A 17811-nucleotide genomic window follows, 5' to 3' on the forward strand; every position below is an offset into this window, starting at 1 on the left:
GAGCAATGACCTGCCATTAGACATTTTTGCCCTCTGCCAATCCTAGGAAAAATATTTAATGGATTTCAATAAAACCAACAATGTACTTTGTCATAATCACAAGAGATGAGTTTAGTTCTGTCTTTGAACACCAAAATATATTTTCATTGTCTGTATTTCATGGTTAGGACTGTGGTATTGGACATTCAAGGGTGAAATTTAAGAAATGAATATCTTACTATTAAAATATATCATGCTCTTTAATTTGTGGAACACAATGAGAGGTTTCTCTTGAATTTTCCATGCCCATGTATTCTAAAGTATCTTTTATTTTGCTGATCAATAGATGAGTGGGTTGGATAGTGGTTATAGTTGACATCTCCGACCTAGTTAGGTAGTCTTTGAGTTCAGTTGACTTCACATTATGATATACATGAATGCTAATGTGAGCATTTAATATATAGTTCTCATCCCAGTTTTAACCAATACCTTTTGCATTTCAGTGTCAGATGCATATCAAGAGCCCTACAGACTTTGAGTGGCTGAAACAGTGCAGATTTTATTTTAATGAAGATTCTGACAAGATGATGATTCACATCACAGATGTGGCTTTCATATACCAGAATGAATTTTTAGGCTGCACTGACAGGCTTGTCATAACTCCACTCACAGACAGGTGATGGGAGGATTCTGTGATTCCACAACCTCCCCCCTCCCCCCGCCCATCGACAATTTGCTCAGGGGATTTCTGCTTAATGTCCTTTTATAGTTTATAAGCTCTTTTATATCAAAGGCTTTGAAATTCAGTATTCTTTGCCTTACAGGTGTGTCTGCCCATGGGGTTTAGGTTTGTGTTTGAGACAGACTTTGCTTCTATTGCTTTCAGTCTTACAGAGGCATAGTTCAAATGACCTCTGTGGACATCAAAATAGGCAAGAAAGGGAATTAATGGCCATGTGTCCATAGGTGCAAATCACCTGGGTCTTAAGGACTGCCTTAGGGACTGTGACATCTCTTGTGGTTACAAAGACAATTAAGATTTTTCTTTTTAGCAGGAAAATAATGGAGTGCCAATGCAGGTGAAAAGTGGTGGGGAGGACATTGGGCTGCACATCTGGAGTTTAGTTCTGTCCTCTGCCTGTTATTTACCAGCTGTGTTAGCTAATCTGCAGGCAATTTCCTGGGACTCAGTTTCCTCACCTATAAGATGAACCAGGCTATCTCCAAGGGTCCTTTCATAGCGAATACTCTTTAATTCACTTAGTCTAATTTAAACTGGGTGGCATCAGCCACTTGTATATGCTCTGTTCAGGGATGCACTGAATATTAATTTTGGACACAGTGGTTGTGCATAAAAATCAATATTTGGCCTAAGTAGAAGCTGAAGCTGCATATCAGCTGTTTTCACAGAATGAACCTCTGGGCTATTAGATTGCAACTATTATTAGACAAAACATAAAAGTTTGATGTAGCAGCACTGTCACCTGTTTAGACTGTTTCTTCTGTTCATTTCGTTCATTCATGACACTTAAATGAAACACTTCTGATAGCAGAGAGCTTACAGCAGCCTGGTGGGGAGGCAGAAAACTCTAATGGAGCTCTGGAAGGGCACTACATCACCATTCATGAGTGATGACATTTTTGAAAGTAGCAAAGAGACTGGAAAGGAAAGCAGGGAAAGGATAGAGTGAGCTCCACATACATGTAGGATGTTCTGGGGAGAGTGTGTGCATGCATGTAAACATACATATGAAGATGCTCTGAGAGATTTTTGCTTATCTCTGGAGGTCACGTCCTAGAGATTTAGTCCTGAGTATACTAGTGTGCTCCCAGAAATGGAGTGAAGATGTGGGCATTTATTAGTGTGTCATTTACATCTCATGTGACCACTGGCCCCCAACTACATCAAATGATGAACTCCCATTCAAAACAGGGTTGCTCTACTTTAATGGTTCCCAGTCTGTTTCCTAGAAAACTATTTTTCAGGAGTGGTAGGTCTGTGAAGAAGTTGCAACATTAGTTTTGGAATTGCTGGGTACTGTTTTTCATACTTGGACACTCTCAATTACATTATCATAAGAAAAGCTGTTTAACCTTTTAAAGAGTTTTCAAACTTATTTGACCATAGACCACTCCTTTCTTTTTCCTTAATGCATGTAATAGCCATAGGATACGTGCATTTTAGAAGGCAGCTTTGGAAATGTTATGTGGGGACAGTGGCCTGGATCTTCTTCTTTCTTCTTTCTCCTCCTCCTCCTCCTCCTCCTCCTCCTCCTCCTCCTCCTCCTCCTCCTCTTCCTCTTCTCCTCCTCCTCTTCCTCCTCCTCCTTCTCTTCCTTCTCCTCCTCCTCCTCCTTCCTCCTCCTCCTCCCCTTCACCTCCTCCTCCTCCTTCACCTCCTTCTTCTTCCTCCTCCTCCCCTTCTCCTCCTCCTCCTCCTTCCTCCTTCACCTCCTCCTTCCTCCACCTCCACCTCCTCCTTCCTCCTCCTCCTCCTCCTCCTCCTCCTCCTCCTCCTCCTTCCTCATCCTTCCTCCTCCTCCTCTTGCGTGGGTTTCATTTCACTGCGGTGTTTCAGAATATGTTCTAGATGCCAGTGCTTTGTTTCCAGTGCTGTCTCTACCCCTCAAGGTGTTACATCACGTTGGCCCAGGCTCTGGGAATGAGCATGGGAGGAGCCCCCGCTGGACCTGCAGGAACGGGCAAAACAGAAACCACCAAGGATATGGGACGATGTCTTGGGAAATACGTTGTGGTTTTCAATTGTTCGGACCAGATGGATTTCCGAGGGCTTGGACGGATTTTTAAAGGTGAAGGTTATGTTTTTCTTTTATTTTATCTGATGAGAAATTTCCGTTAAGGTGGAATAGGTTAAGATTTATATTTCAATAATTGGCTTCATTTTAGGGTCATTGTTATACGTTGTAACTCTTTTTGGAAAATCTGAATTTTAGCAGTGTTGAGTGGATCAACTGTCAGTGCCACTGGCCTTTCATAATGCTTCTTTATCACTGCAGGTTGGGTGCTTACAGAGAAAATGCCACACTGTGAGCTATTTTGCGGGCACTCTATGCATGATCTGGTTGTTCCGCTTTATGTTTGCAACCAGCTTATATCTGGCTTGTCTTGGCAGCTGCGTAATGTCCTTTTCCTTGGCTTTCCAAAAATTGCATACTAATTGTATTTTCCATTCCATTCTGTTTCCTTGCTAAGGACTGGCACAGTCTGGATCCTGGGGTTGTTTTGATGAATTTAACCGTATCGATCTACCAGTTCTCTCAGTTGCAGCCCAGCAAATTTCCATTATTTTGACATGCAAAAAGGAGCATAAGACATCTTTTACTTTTACTGATGGAGATAGAGTGACTATGAACCCTGAATTTGGACTTTTTCTAACCATGGTAAGGAAGCTCTACTGAATTTCTGCCTCTTGTCACAGGTTTCATATATCTCCTTGGTCATATGTCACCTACTTTCCATGAATGGAAACTGGGATTGTAACTTTCACTCCTGGTTGAAAGCCTTTGGAGTTAAAGCTCATATTAACAACTCACCAGTTAATCTCTTCAGGGAAAAGGAGAGGGAGATAGGTAAATGAATTCTCTGGTTGTCATTCCAGATTTGTGGTGTGTACATAATGGATCTTTTAATGTCCTACTGATGTATGCTGCTTGCCCCATGATCATATCATTCATCCTAGGGTTTTATTTTGTGTAGAATCCTGGCTATGCTGGGCGGCAGGAACTCCCCGAAAACTTGAAGATTAACTTCCGCTCTGTGGCCATGATGGTCCCTGACCGTCAGATTATCATAAGGGTGAAGTTGGCTAGCTGTGGCTTCATTGACAACATTGTTTTGGCCAGGAAGTTTTTCACGCTCTACAAGCTATGTGAAGAGCAGCTTTCTAAGCAGGTGTGACATTCTGAAGTTTTTCTATATATGCAAGTTTCATTTTCCTATTCAGTGAAATGTTTTCATTTTGAAAAATTGTAGGCTAGGGTTGTTGACAGATACCTTATTGATATAAAGTAGAAAGTTATATATTATAAAAATAATTTTGTATGCATAGTCTTATTAAGAAGTACATTTAAAGAAATTAATGTTTATGACATAGAAATGAAGTAAGTACTATCTGGACTGATTATAGATATTAATATTTTCTCTTTATCCCACCTATACATTTATCATAATATGTGTTATGTGTTCATATGGTTTTCAGCAACCTTTCAGTCATGTACTCTTTTCACTTTCAAGCTCATTCAAGTATTTGGCCAAGCTTTGCTATTTGTCTGTATTAACTTCTTTGCCAATTTCCTGCACTGTTTGGAGTAGCAGATTCTGACTTCATGGGATTTCAGAGTTAAGAGGCACACAATTAATCATTTATTACTTCTGTATTAGTTAACTATTGCTGTGTCATAATGTCCACAAAATTACTATAGGAAGAACAATATGTATTTACTATCTCACACTTTCTGTGGGGCAGGAGTCCTGGCACAACTTGGTTAGGTCCTCTGTTTAAAGTCAAACAAGGCTGCAGTCAGGTGTTGGCTGGGGCTGTGGTTTCATCTGATGCTTGACTGGGGACAGATCTACTCCCAAACTCACTCATGTTGTTGGCAGAATTCTTTTCCTTGAGGGATTCTTTCTGGCTGTTGGCTGGAGAAGGCCACTTTCAGTCCCCACAGGCTGTGTGCCATTCTTTGCTACCTGGCTTTCTTCAGCATGGCCATTTGCTTTCTCCAAGTCAGCATGGGAAAGAGGCTCTAGCAAGATGAGTGCTACAATCTTATATTAGTCAGGATTCTTCATAGAAGCAGAACCATAGGGTACATATGTTTCTATATAAAAAGATTTATTATAAGGCATTGCCTCACACAGTTATGGAAGCTGGAAAGGCCCCTGATATGCTGTCTACAAGAGGTGGCCCAGAAAGGCTGGAGGTATAGTTTGAAGGGTTGATGGTGTAGATTCCAATCTCAGTCTGAATACCAGAAACTAAGAGTTACTGAGGGCAGGAGTTAGGTAACCCAACTCAGCAGTCAGGCAGAGAGGACAAAGAAGGTGAATCCAATGGGTTCCTGCAGTCTTCAATGGGTTGGATGGTGCCCGCCTACACTGGGGAGGACCATCTACTGTACTTAGTCCATAAAGTCAAATGTTAATCTCTTTCAGAAAGACCCTCACCAGAAATAATGTTTAATCAGCTCGCTAAGCATTTCATGACCGAGTCAAGCTGACACATAAAATTAACCATCACAAATCTTATGTAATGTGACCACATAATCATGTACATGTAACCATATGCAACCTGTCACCTTTGCTGTTTTCTATTGGTTAGAAGCAAATCACAGGTCCTGCCTACACTCAATGGGTAAGATCACACAAAGGTACAAAGACCAGGAGGCAGGGATCATATCATAAATTTCTAGACTATATAAGTAAAAATTACTAAAAGCATGTGCTGAATAATTATATATTGTAATAAACATAAAAATAAACTGAATAGCACTCCTAACATATGTAACTCTTTGATCCCTCTCCTCACTCTGGCCTCTATTCCAAACTTTTTTGAATTTACTTGTTTTTACTTACAAATTTATATTCTCACTCAAAAGTTCTTTCCTTATGAGTGCTCAAGCACAGACAGAGCCTTTTGACCCTGGCTATTGAGCTTTCCTGGTTAGACTGACCCTATTTTTGCCACCACCATTCTTGGTTTCTTCTGTTTATTACAGACTTTACTCACTCATTCTTATCTTTTCTGTGTAAAAGAAATATTTTTTACTATGTAGAGAAATTCCCACATCACCGACTCCTGCTCTCTTCTTCTCAGTACTTCAATCTTTCTGCATTCCTGTAGCCCTTACTCCGTTATTTATTTATCTTCCAAATGATTAGTACTAAATGATGCACACTGCTCCCAGGTACCTTAGCAGATACTTGTTTTGGTTTTGTGTTTTGTTTTCCTATAGGTATTTTTGTGTGTGTTTGTGGTAAAAACATGAAACATTAAACTTACCAACTTAACCATTTTATTTTTTACTATTGTCAATGGCAGAATATATATCTCTATCTATCTATCTATCTATCTATCTATCTATCTATCTATCTATCTATCATCTATCTATCTATCATCATCATCATCTATATCTATCTATACTAGTGTATATATGTATATATATATATATAATTTATCTTTATTATTGAAAGTATTGCAGATGCCCCCCCCAATTGACCCCCTCTTCCCTGTTCGCCAATCCTACACCCTCCCCAGGCCTTCACAACACTATTGTCTGTGACCATGGGTTATGCATATATGCATATAATTTCTTTGTTTAATCTTTTCCCTCTCCCCCCTTTCTCTCTATTCCATGCTTCCATGACTCTGGATCTATTTTGTTCATCAGTTTATTTTGTCCATTTGATTCCACATATAAGTGGGATCATGTGATATTTTAACCATTTTAAGTGTACAGTTCAGTAGTGTTATGTACATGCAAAAAGCTGTGAAGCAGATTTCCAGAAATTTTTCATCTTGCAAAACTGAAACTCTGTACTCTTTAAACAGCTCCTCTCTTTCCCTTGTCCCCAGCCTCTAGTAACCACCATTCTACTTTCTGTTTGTGTGCATTTGACTACTTTAGATACCTCATATAAGTGAACCCAAACAGTTTCTGTCTTTTGGTGTCTGGTTTATTTTACTAAGCATAATGCCTCAAGGCTCATCCATGTGTAGCATGTGGCAGGATTTGCTTCCTCTTTTATGGTGTATGTATGTACCACATGTTCTTTATCCACTCATCACTTGATAGGTATTTGGGTTGCATCCACCTCTTGGGTACTGTGAATAGTGTTGCTATGAACATGGGTGTATATATAGTTCTTTGAGACCTTGCTTTCAATTCTTTGGATATATACCCAGAATGGGATTACTGAATAATATGATAGTTCTACTTTTAATTTTTTGAGGAACTGCCATAGTATCCATAGTGATTAAAAAATTAGTTTTTAATTATTCATTTTACTAGAGGCCTGGTGCATGAAAATTTGTGCACTGGAGGGGGGTTCCTCAGCCTGGCCTGCCCCCTCTCACAGTCCGGGAACCCTCAGGGGATGTCCTACTGGCGGCTTAGGCCTGCTCCCCGGAGGGAGCTGCACTCGGGCTTCCCTCTGCGGGAGGCGACTGGGCTGATCAGGTGAAGGTGCCACCCCCATCACCCCTCCGCTGCTGCCGGCTGCCATGGCTGCCTGCCCTCGGCCCTTGCAGCTGCAGCGGCTTTGTCTGGAAGGACGTCCGGAAGGATGTTCTGCTGTCCGGTCTAATTAGCATATTATGCTTTTATTATTATAGCTATGTACTAAAATTTGGCATGATTGAGTTTTTAAAATATATACTAAGGCAATAATAAAGCTGGGGGCATAGCTTCTGATTTGTTCTTATTCTTCTCCCCTGTAGGTAATCCTGGAATGTAGCTACTTTACTTTCTTCTTAATACCCCTGCCTGTTTACTTACCAGTGCATATGATGGTCATAACTGAGATCTCAGTTTAATTCTGGTTCAGAATTTTAGCTTTAGAGATATGAGGACATATTCTTATGGATGAATGATTAAGAAGAAGCTCAAGGGGATGTGCGTACTCTAAGAAGAAATTTATGCCTCTCTCCCTGTCAAGATATAGCTATTAATTCTGATCTACGGGCTTAAATTAATGATGGTACAGGAAAGGACTCTTGGGTATTCTCTATTTGGTCAAAAATATCTTGATAAAAATGTATTGCTCCACTAACTGTACATGTTCTCTAAAGGCACATCAGCATTTTATTCGTTATGTGGTCAGATTGCTATAGCTTCCGTGTGTAAGTTCATATTGAAAATAAGCCTGGCATACCTTACAATTTTCAGGTACATTATGATTTTGGTCTGCGCAACATTCTGTCAGTCCTGCGAACATTGGGAGCAGCAAAAAGAGCCAACCCCACAGATACAGAGTCCACGATCGTCATGCGCGTCCTACGAGACATGAATCTTTCCAAACTGGTACGATCCACAGATGGAAAGTTCCGCTCACTTAAATATCAGTTCAGCTAACTAAGCACAAATGAGATGTAGAAATATTTATTTAATATGCTCAATTTAAAATGCCTAATTATCAGATAAAGTGCTGGAGAACACAACTTCAAATTACACTTTTCAGTTCTTTTTGTAATAACTCATGTCTAATCTAATATATACCTATTCCAATAGAATGTAAATGTCTTAAAAAAAAAAACCCCACAGGTTATGTTTTCAAAAACTTTGAGTCATTTTGTGTTTTAGAGCTAAAATCTCACTTTTCTTAAAGTCTGTAGAGCCTGGCAGAAAATTGTATGTAAATTTTACAAGTGTGTAATAATTTTGTACATTTCATTTCATGGTAGAGACTGATATTCAGTTTTCCAATATCAGTGGATCTATGTACAGGTGACAGAGTGATATTTTTTATTTCAAAATAAAAGTATGAACCAAATTCTAATTCATGAATTTGCTACTAGCTCTCATTAAAAATTATTTTTAATTTAAGTTAGAAATTTTAGACTATGTAGCAATGCCCCAAGCTGATTATTTCATAGGAAAGTTGTCATGTAGACAATATTCAATTTCTTTCCATTTTTACTCTTCTTTCTCCCTTTCCTCTCCTTCCTTTTCTAAAAATAATTTGTAACTTATGGGAAACACCTCTTAACTTCAAAGAAGGTGGTATTTATTTATCAATGGTTATGATGAAATGATCTTGGTGGGGTCAGGCACTATCAGTGTACCTGGTCGTTGCTATGATTATGCCAAAATCGCAGGTCTGATTTCCCTTTCTTTTCTTTTTGAGATCGATGAGGATGAACCCTTATTTTTGAGTTTGATTGAAGATCTCTTCCCAAATATTCTTCTGGACAAGGCAGGCTACCCTGAACTGGAGGTGGCAATTGATAGACAGGTAATACATTTCACAGGGCATCAAGTACCCAGTCTGTCTCACCTGGGTTTCAGGGAATCAGGTGGAGCTAGTGCGGCCCAAGTCTGTAGGTTCCAAGAACAACACCCGGGGCTGTGACTGCTGTTTTTGTGAGTGGATGTGATCAGAGTATATTTTAATATTTATTGCTAATGACTATAGTAACATAGAATAAATACATTCAATTTCAATAAAAATTGCTATGTAATTTGCACAATAGCGATTTCTGCTATTCATGTACAAGGATTACTTGATTATATTTTCAGGGAATAGAGTAAAACAAACCCAGAATGTGTAAATTCTATTTGTTGGCCCAAGACTGGTTGGCTGTGATGACAGTTTTAAGAGAGGCTGTTGCACCCCAGGATAGAGCTCTTCCTGCCGTTGCACAACCACACGTCCAGTGGCCACTTGCTAGCGGCCCCGGTACTGATAGAAACCAGATTCCAAAATGAGAAGCGATGGGCCAGTAGGGGCTGGCAGGGCTGGCTGATGCCTGCCCGTGCCGGTGTGGCTCTGCCGGTGTCATATGCAGTGATCTCATGTGGCCCCGCAGATATCATCTTTCCCTCCCACAATCACTTGTGATTCCTTCCTGAGGCTCTGAGGGAGTCTGCTGCATATCTATATAAGTAGGTGTCTAGGTGTCTAGATTTCCCACGATACTTGTACAGCTTTAACTTTTTATGGTCTCCTAAGAATGGAAATGAATTATGTAAACCTTGTGCCTCAATTTCCTTTCCTAGGAATAAGAGCTGGGGGAAAAATTTCATAGAAATGGTGATTAGCTCATATTTATAAAATACATTTAAATTCCTTGAAGATATTTGTAATAAAAGTGAAATATGGTAGCATTAAATAGATATTTTGCTTTAAAAATCAATATATAAAAGTTTTAATCTTTTTTTTAATCAGGTAAGAATGAAATTCGTTTTACAAATGGTTTCTTTATCAAATGGCCTAACTTACTGTAGCATTACCTAAAAAGCTAAGTATAAAGTAATTGGTAAGGTGAGTTGCATTAGTACTTTGTAGCATGCGAAAAATCTGGAGTATATATTTAGTGTAAAGTGACACATGATGATTAATCAAAATTATTTGTAAAAATAAAAGCATTATTTATAGTACATTTAAGCATAGGATTCTAGTTAAAAGCATGGGCTGTGGAGTTCAAATCCCCGCCTCATATCTTGGTCAAGTTACTTCATCGCTTTGTGCCTCAGTTTCCTTATCTGTAAAATGAAGATATCCATAGTACCAATCTCATATTATTGTTTTGAAGATTAAACTTAGGATAGTTTGGCACAGAGTAACTTCCATACATGTATTTGATAGATAAAAACTACCAAGTGGACTTACAAAGAGCTTGACATTTATATGGAATTTCAGTCAGCCTGGTGTGCTAGAAATTTTTCCAGTAATTAAATGTTATCTTTTAAATTAAACATTTAAAATACATTTCATACTTGAGTCTTTATTCTTCAGTTGCTCTTAAGATGTACATTTAATAAAATGTTAATATAAATGCATCCAATTCCCAAAGACAAATGCAGATGTTTCTTATTAGCTTGCTATAACATTTGATTATATTCAGCCTGCTTTTTGTTGTGTACATATATTCTTTTATGCAATATATATTTTTATTGTGATAAAATACGTAATATAAAATTTACCATTTTCGCCATTTTTAAGTGGACAGTTTAATGGTATTAAGTACAGTCTCATTATTGTGTAAACATCACCACCATCCATCTCCAGACCTTTTTTCATTTTCTAGAATGAAACTCCATACTTACTAAACAGTAGCTCCCCATTCCTCTACCCCCGCCCCCCCCCCCCCCCATGTTCTGTGCTTATTTCGAGCACATTGGTAAGCCCAGCTTGCTGTTGATGTGGCTCACTGTAGGGTTTTTGTTGTTTTCAGGTGGAAGAAGCTGGTTTAATCAGCCATCCTCCTTGGAAACTGAAAGTCATCCAGCTGTTTGAAACACAGAGAGTGCGGCATGGAATGATGACCCTGGGGCCTAGTGGAGCAGGGAAAACCACCTGCATCCACACCCTGATGAAAGCCATGACAGGTACGGGGCAGCCAAGCTGCATTGCTCTGGGTGACACATTTAAATAGTTGTGGCACATTTAAATTCCCCAAGAGGAAACAAAGGTAGATACATGAATATATTTTTATAGGAGAGAATGCTGCTTTACTGACAATTGGGTACATTTGAGAGAGAACATATTACATTAATGGACTACCGGGGGAAAACATTTCTTTCCATCTTTACTGAGATATAATTGACACATATCATTGTGTAAGCTTAAGGTGTACAAAGTGTTGATTTGATTCATTTATAAATTGCAAAATGATTAACACCATAGTATTAGCTAATAGCTCCATAACATACATAGTTCTGAATCCTTTTTTTTGTGGTGAGAACATTTAAGATCTACTCTCTTAGCAACATTCAAGTATATGATGCAGTATTATTAGCTGTAATCACATGCTATACATCAGATTCCCAAATTTGTTAATCTAATAACTGGAAGTTTGTATCTTTGACTAATGTGTATCCCCACTTCCACCCCCCGCCCCCAACTCCTAGGAATCACCACTCTGTGTTTCTGTGAGTTTGGCTTTTTAGGTTCCACATGCAGTAAGTTCTAGCTTGGAAACTGACTTTAAGCAGAATGACATATATGAAAACAATTTACCATAGGCTAATTGATCCAAGCAAGACTTAAATTCCCACGGCATATGTTAACTATACATATAAACTAATTTTCCACCTGGAAGCAGATATTTTTCTGGGAAAGTTAAACAAATGCACTTAATCTCCAGATATCCCTAAGCCTCACATCGAAGTCCCTAGCCTGAGGTCACCTGGGGATAATGGTCATTGCCATATTCATGATTATTCTTGTATTCTCTGGTTCTGATTGGACATTGATGACTCTCTTCCTAAGAGTATCAGCAGCCCTTAGCTGTGCCAGAGTTGAATTCCCAAATTTCACAGAACTTTGGTTGTGGGAATCCATCATACCAGGTCCCACAGGGAAAGGTGCGGGTTGGAACCCCAGTGCGCTGATACTGAGTTGCTGGTTGCTGGGAATTGCCTGTATTTATTCTAGGGTCCTGCACATGTTAGATTTAGTCTCAGTTTTCTCAGCTGTGGGATGAAGTGAATTCTGTGCATCAAAGTTCTATCTATTGGGTTGTCACACCGACACAGGACTATGCTCTCAGCTAGCACCTAACTCCATCAAAACAGAGCTCACACCTGCAGGGCTTATCACGTGGTTTTCAGTGTGCGGTTAATAGTTGGGATTTTTACATAGCTTTAAAAGGATGTGTTTTCCCTTTCAAATTATGCGTAATACCTTTGTTATTGTTAAAAAACCGCCTTCTGTTGACTACAGGTGCACCTGGTACAAGGACATGAACAAAGTGAGCTCTAAATATTAAACTGTACAGATACATTATGGATAATGTGTTTGGATAATTCGTGTGGCATCACTGATGTTGGAAAAGCTCTTTGCAAAGTTGAATTAATCATTAGACTATTTGCTGTTTGTTAACTTGTGCTTGGTTTTAGTATCTCCTGTTTATTATCCTGTTCTTAGTTTTAATAGGTAGACAAACGTTTGTTATCTTAAGTAAAACATTGTTTCTTGCTGAAAACTTTAATTATCCAAGAGATTGAGAAGATAATTGGGCTGACCTTCTACTGAAGAAGTGCAAGACCCATGTATGTTATTTGTTCCCTTATTCCCCATTATTTTTTCATTAAAAAATACTTGGAGGTTTTGCTAGGTTCTGCACTAGAAATGGGAGAACAGGTATGAAACAAAAGGACATGTCTTCAAGGAGCTTACAGTGTAATGAGTTATAGACATAGGCACAGATTCTTAATAGTCAACTTGGCATCACTATGAGGAAAATTTGGATAATTACTTTGTGAGCAGAGGTGAAGGACAGCAGAATCTTTTCCAAGGAATGATGGGAGGGCTTACCGAGCAGGTGCTACTGCATCTGAGGGTGGGAGGCTGGGTAGCAGGTGGATAAGAGGCATCCTTAGCGCAAGGAAGACTCTGCAGGAAGAAGGGACTGGGACTGCAGGATATACCCAAGGAAGTCCACTGACATGAAGAGAATGCAATTGCGTGTGGGCGGAAGTGGGGAGATGAGGAGGTACAGCAGATGCTATTGGTGCCAATGCTGTCCCTTTGGCTGACCCTGCTATAGATGTGGACAGTTTCTCCCCTCAACACCAGAGGTTTCTCCCAGTTTTTCAGCTTTATGACTTTCCTTGAAGCTATGGACCTGGCTCAGCCTGGAAATAGGGGTCGGTGAGAATTAATGTATGAGGCAGCCATACCCTCAACCAATAGGGGAGAACAGTTGATGGCAGATATTCCACCCAGTGCCTTTTAGAGGGACATTGTTTCTGTGACCAGCTCAGCCATGTACCCTTCTCCCTTTCCAATTATGCTTAATACGTTGACGCCTCTCCTTTCCCATCTCATTCTCTCTTTCCCCTGACTACCCACCAACTCTCAGCACCCATGTTCTTGTCCCTGGCTTTGCTTCCAGGGGATTTCAAATCAGTACTGTAGATGTGGCATGAGGAGTTTTGTAAGTCATACTCAATATTTAGGTTTTATGCTGTAGGTTATGGGAAACCATTGAGCTGGGGAGTGGTGTGGTTAACCCTGTGTGTAGAAGACCATCTGCTGGCCGAGTAGAGAGTAAACTGAGGAACAGGCGGGTGGTCTGATGTCCAGAAGAAGGTAACAGCAAGAAAAGGGTGCCTACTCCACGGCAGAGGCCATGAAAGTGGAGTGATTAGGACACTCAAGAAATGCCTAAGGGGAGAATTGCAGTGGTTCTCAACCTTCCTAATGCCTCGACCCTTTAATATAGTTCCTCATGTTGTGGTGACCCCCAACCATAAAATTATTTTCGTTGCTACTTCATAACTGTAATTTTGCTACTGTTATGAATCGTAATGTAAATATCCGATATGCAGGATGTATTTTCAGAGGTCGCAACCCACAGGTTGAGAACCGCTGATTTAGAGGACTACTTTAACCAACATTTTGAAAGTTAAACATTTTTTTCCCTTAATGCTTTTTCTTAGTGCTTTCATAAAAAATATTATGATACTCTAAATGAAAATGATATAATTATACCTTAATGAAGTAATTTTTTTATTATTAGTTAAGGTATTACAAATGTGTCCTCATCCCCCCCATTAACCCCCAACCTCCCCCCCCCCCCCGCCCCGCACACTCATGCTCCCATCCCCCTGTTGTCCATGTCCATTGGTTTGGCTTATATACATGTATACAAGTCCTTCGGTTGATCTCTTCCCCTTGCCCCCGCCCTCCCCTACTTTCCTTCTGGGGATTGATAGCCTGATCGCTGTTTCTCAGTCTTTGGGTCTGTCCCTTTTCATCAGTCTATGTTGTTCTCTATAATCCACAAATGAGTGAGATCATGTGGTATTTATCTTTCTCTGACTGGCTTATTTCACTTAGCATAATGCTCTCCAGTTCCATCCATGCTGTTGCAAAAGGCAAGAGTTCCTTTTTTTTTTTACTGCAGCATAGTATTCCATTGTGTATATGTACCACAGTTTTCTAATCCACTCATCTGCTGATGGGCACCTAGGCTGTTTCCAAATCTTAGCTATGGTGAATTGTGCTGCTATGAACATAGGGGTGCATATATCCTTTCTGATTGGCGTTTCTGGTTTCTTGGGATATATTCCTAGAAGTGGGATCACTGGGTCAAATGGGAGTTCCATTTTTAGTTTTTTGAGGTAGCTCCATACTGTTCTCCACAGTGGCTGCACCAGTCTGCATTCCCACCAGCAGTGCAGAAGGGTTCCTTTTTCTCCACATCCTCTCCAACACTTGTTGTTTGTTGATTTTTTGATGATAGCTATTCTGACAGGTGTGAGATGATAACACATTGTCGTTTTGATTTGCATCTCTCGTATAATTAGTGACTTTGAGCATGTTTTCATATGTCTTTCGGCCTTCTGTATGTCCTGTTTCGAAAAGTCTCTATCTAGGTCCGTTGCCCATTTTTTTATTGGATTGTTTATCTTCCTTTTGTTAAGTTTCATGAGATCCCTGTAAATGTTGGATATTAAACCCTTATCGGTGGTATCATTGGCAAATATGTTCTCCCATGTAGTGGGTCTTCTTGTTGTTTTGTTGATGGTTTCCTTTGCTGTGCAAAAGCTTTTTATTTTGATGTAGTCCCATTTGTTTATTTTCTCTTTAGTTTCCATTGCCCTAGGAGCATTATCAGAGAAGAAATTCCTTTGGCATATGTTTGCGATTTCGCTGCCTGTGGATTCCTCTAGTATTTTTATGGTTTCCCATCTTACGTTTAAGTCTTTTATCCATTTTGAGTTTATTTTTGTGTATGGTGTAAGTTGGTGGTCTAGTTTCATCTTTTTGCACGTATCTGTCCAATTTTCCCAACACCATTTATTGAAGAGACTGTCTTGACTCCATTGTATGCTCTTGCCTCCTTTGTCGAATATTAATTGGGCATAGTGGTTTGGGGTGAAGTAATTTTTGATAGTTTCTCTTGTATGGGTAACAGACCAAGTCTGGACCTCACCTATGATTCTCTCACATATGTCAAGAGTTTGCTGGCCTTTTATAAAGTGTGATTAGATTATAAAGAAAAGGCGTTGCTAGTCTTATGGATATCATTTATTGCAAAAGCTGAATTGTGACTAAGTTGAAATTCAGCATCATAAAATACTGCAAATAATTACCTGATTATTTTTGTGATTTTGAAAAAAGAGAACTCTGGTCTAATTTTCTAAGTAGGTTTTAATGTAATACCCTTTTAAATGTGCACATATGTGCCGGGGTCCAACCCCAGCAGGTCCAGGGGTCCCCAAAGGCGTGGACGGAGTCGGCGAAGAAGGAATGACACGGAGGCAGCCTTCGGGTGATCATCATAGCCAGGTTCTCTTGTCAGGGTCTCCAGCCAGGTTCTGTACAGGTACTCCAGTCAGGTTCAGTGTCCAGGTTCCAGTCAGGTTCTCCTGCCAATCTCTGTAGTCAGGTTCAGTCCAGGATCCCTTGCCATGTTCTCCCGCTAGGCTCTGTCTCTAGGCTCCGAGGCCAGTCCCGGTCCAGGATCCTCTGGCATGCTCTCGCCAGCGAAGTTCTTCTGTCTCTAGGCTCCGTGTAGGTTCTGTCTTCTGAATTCTGTCTCCTGAGTTCTGAGTCTTTCTGTCTTGTTACAACTGTATTTATACCAGTTGATTCAATCCTATCAATCTCTATTACAAAGGTTAGGGCGTTTCTTATCTCCATTCCAGGGAGAAAAGATTATGTAGTTTAAGCATGATTGTTCGTAGTTAAAGGGATTAATTACCCGCCTGGCACTTAGTTGAGGGGTTTTATTCCCTCCCTAACTTCAGGGGAAAATCCCTACCTGGGGATTCAACCTTTCTCGGAGAGGTGACTTTGGTTAAAACACAGCGCCAAGAAGGTGAGCAAACATATTAAGAAAAGTATGCCATATATGCCAGGTCCCTTGAAACAGCAAGGATGGACCGGCTCCCGGCACATATGTGTACCGTATGTTGGCCTGTGTCAACATCTCACACAGTGTGCAATATTTTAGTATCTATTTTTATGGTTTTATACTTTAAACTTTGTCACTTTTCTGCTTATCAACCACAGTCCCTTACATATAGAATCCAGCATACTTAAGAGTAGTTTTAGGGTTTGAAAGATTCAAATATCCTTTTTGAGGTTGGCCACAAAAGAAAGTTTTTGATTCCTGCAACATATTAGTTTAGCTTTTTCTCCCCCCCCCCCAAATGAGCAAGAACACATCCCAGCAAATGAAAGCTGGTAATGTACATACAGAAACCACTTTTAGGTGACATGTCATATATAGGATGTAATCTAGTACACCATAAACCAAAAGGTTTTTGAGCTGTGAAATTTGAAGAATTTCCAGATTACATTAATTTCTTCATCAATCCCAACATGGTGTCCTTTTTCTCCTCTTGTGTCATATGCAGTTTTCTTTTACAGAAGGTAAAAACAAATGCAATTTAATCAATAAAATATGAGGCTAATTATGACAACTTGGAAATTCAGTTAAGGCATGTTTTCAATGCAATTTTGGATTTTCATATTTTGAACACCTGCTGACTCTACACTGCAAATTAGTGCAATGTTGCATAGTGACGGTTCGCTGTACACCTGAGTTGTTTAAAATGTGGCTTTCCTTGGTCTAGATTGTGGAAAACCACACCGGGAAATGAGGATGAACCCCAAAGCAATTACGGCCCCACAGATGTTTGGTCGGCTCGACGTGGCCACGAACGACTGGACTGATGGGATATTTTCTACTCTTTGGAGGAAAACATTGAGAGCTAAGAAAGGTAGAAGATGAATTATAATACTATTTTTTGACAGGGACTTCTAAGTAAAGTCCTTGGTGGCTCTTTAAAATTAGTAGAAAACTGTGTTCTCCATATAATATCTTAGTCAAGGCTAAGAAGTCATAAATCTGTATAATATCTGTGAATGTTGAAATGCTATTGATTAGTGTATTTAAAACCTCTTTCTTTCCTTCTCCCCCTTATTTTTTGGTTAAGAAGGGAATTATTTTCTTTTTGAAAAAATGTTCCTGTATTCCTCTAATATCTTAGAATAAAAAAGATAGAAAAAGTTGTTAAGGAAAATTGATAGTATTTAATAAAGTGATTTTACTGTAACTATTTTCACTGAGTATTTTAAAAATGTTGTTCTTAGTTAAGTACAGCCTATTAACAAAAACCTAATTCTCCAATA

General features: G+C 39.5%; 1 protein-coding gene across 2 annotated transcripts in view; it reads left to right on the plus strand.

Annotated features, from left to right (window-relative positions):
- Nucleotides 1–17811, plus strand: part of DNAH5 (dynein axonemal heavy chain 5) — a 232376-nt gene that overhangs the window by 129835 nt on the left and 84730 nt on the right. For both annotated transcript variants that reach the window (XM_059694776.1, XM_059694777.1), the window contains 8 exons: nt 483–655; nt 2611–2789; nt 3193–3380; nt 3697–3891; nt 7887–8021; nt 8845–8952; nt 10895–11048; nt 17253–17399. In XM_059694776.1, coding sequence (XP_059550759.1) covers nt 483–655; nt 2611–2789; nt 3193–3380; nt 3697–3891; nt 7887–8021; nt 8845–8952; nt 10895–11048; nt 17253–17399 — 1279 coding nt within the window. The remainder of the gene's footprint in view (nt 1–482; nt 656–2610; nt 2790–3192; nt 3381–3696; nt 3892–7886; nt 8022–8844; nt 8953–10894; nt 11049–17252; nt 17400–17811) is intronic.

Source organism: Myotis daubentonii, chromosome 4 (assembly GCF_963259705.1).
Source record: "Myotis daubentonii chromosome 4, mMyoDau2.1, whole genome shotgun sequence".
Taxonomy (NCBI): domain Eukaryota; kingdom Metazoa; phylum Chordata; class Mammalia; order Chiroptera; family Vespertilionidae; genus Myotis; species Myotis daubentonii.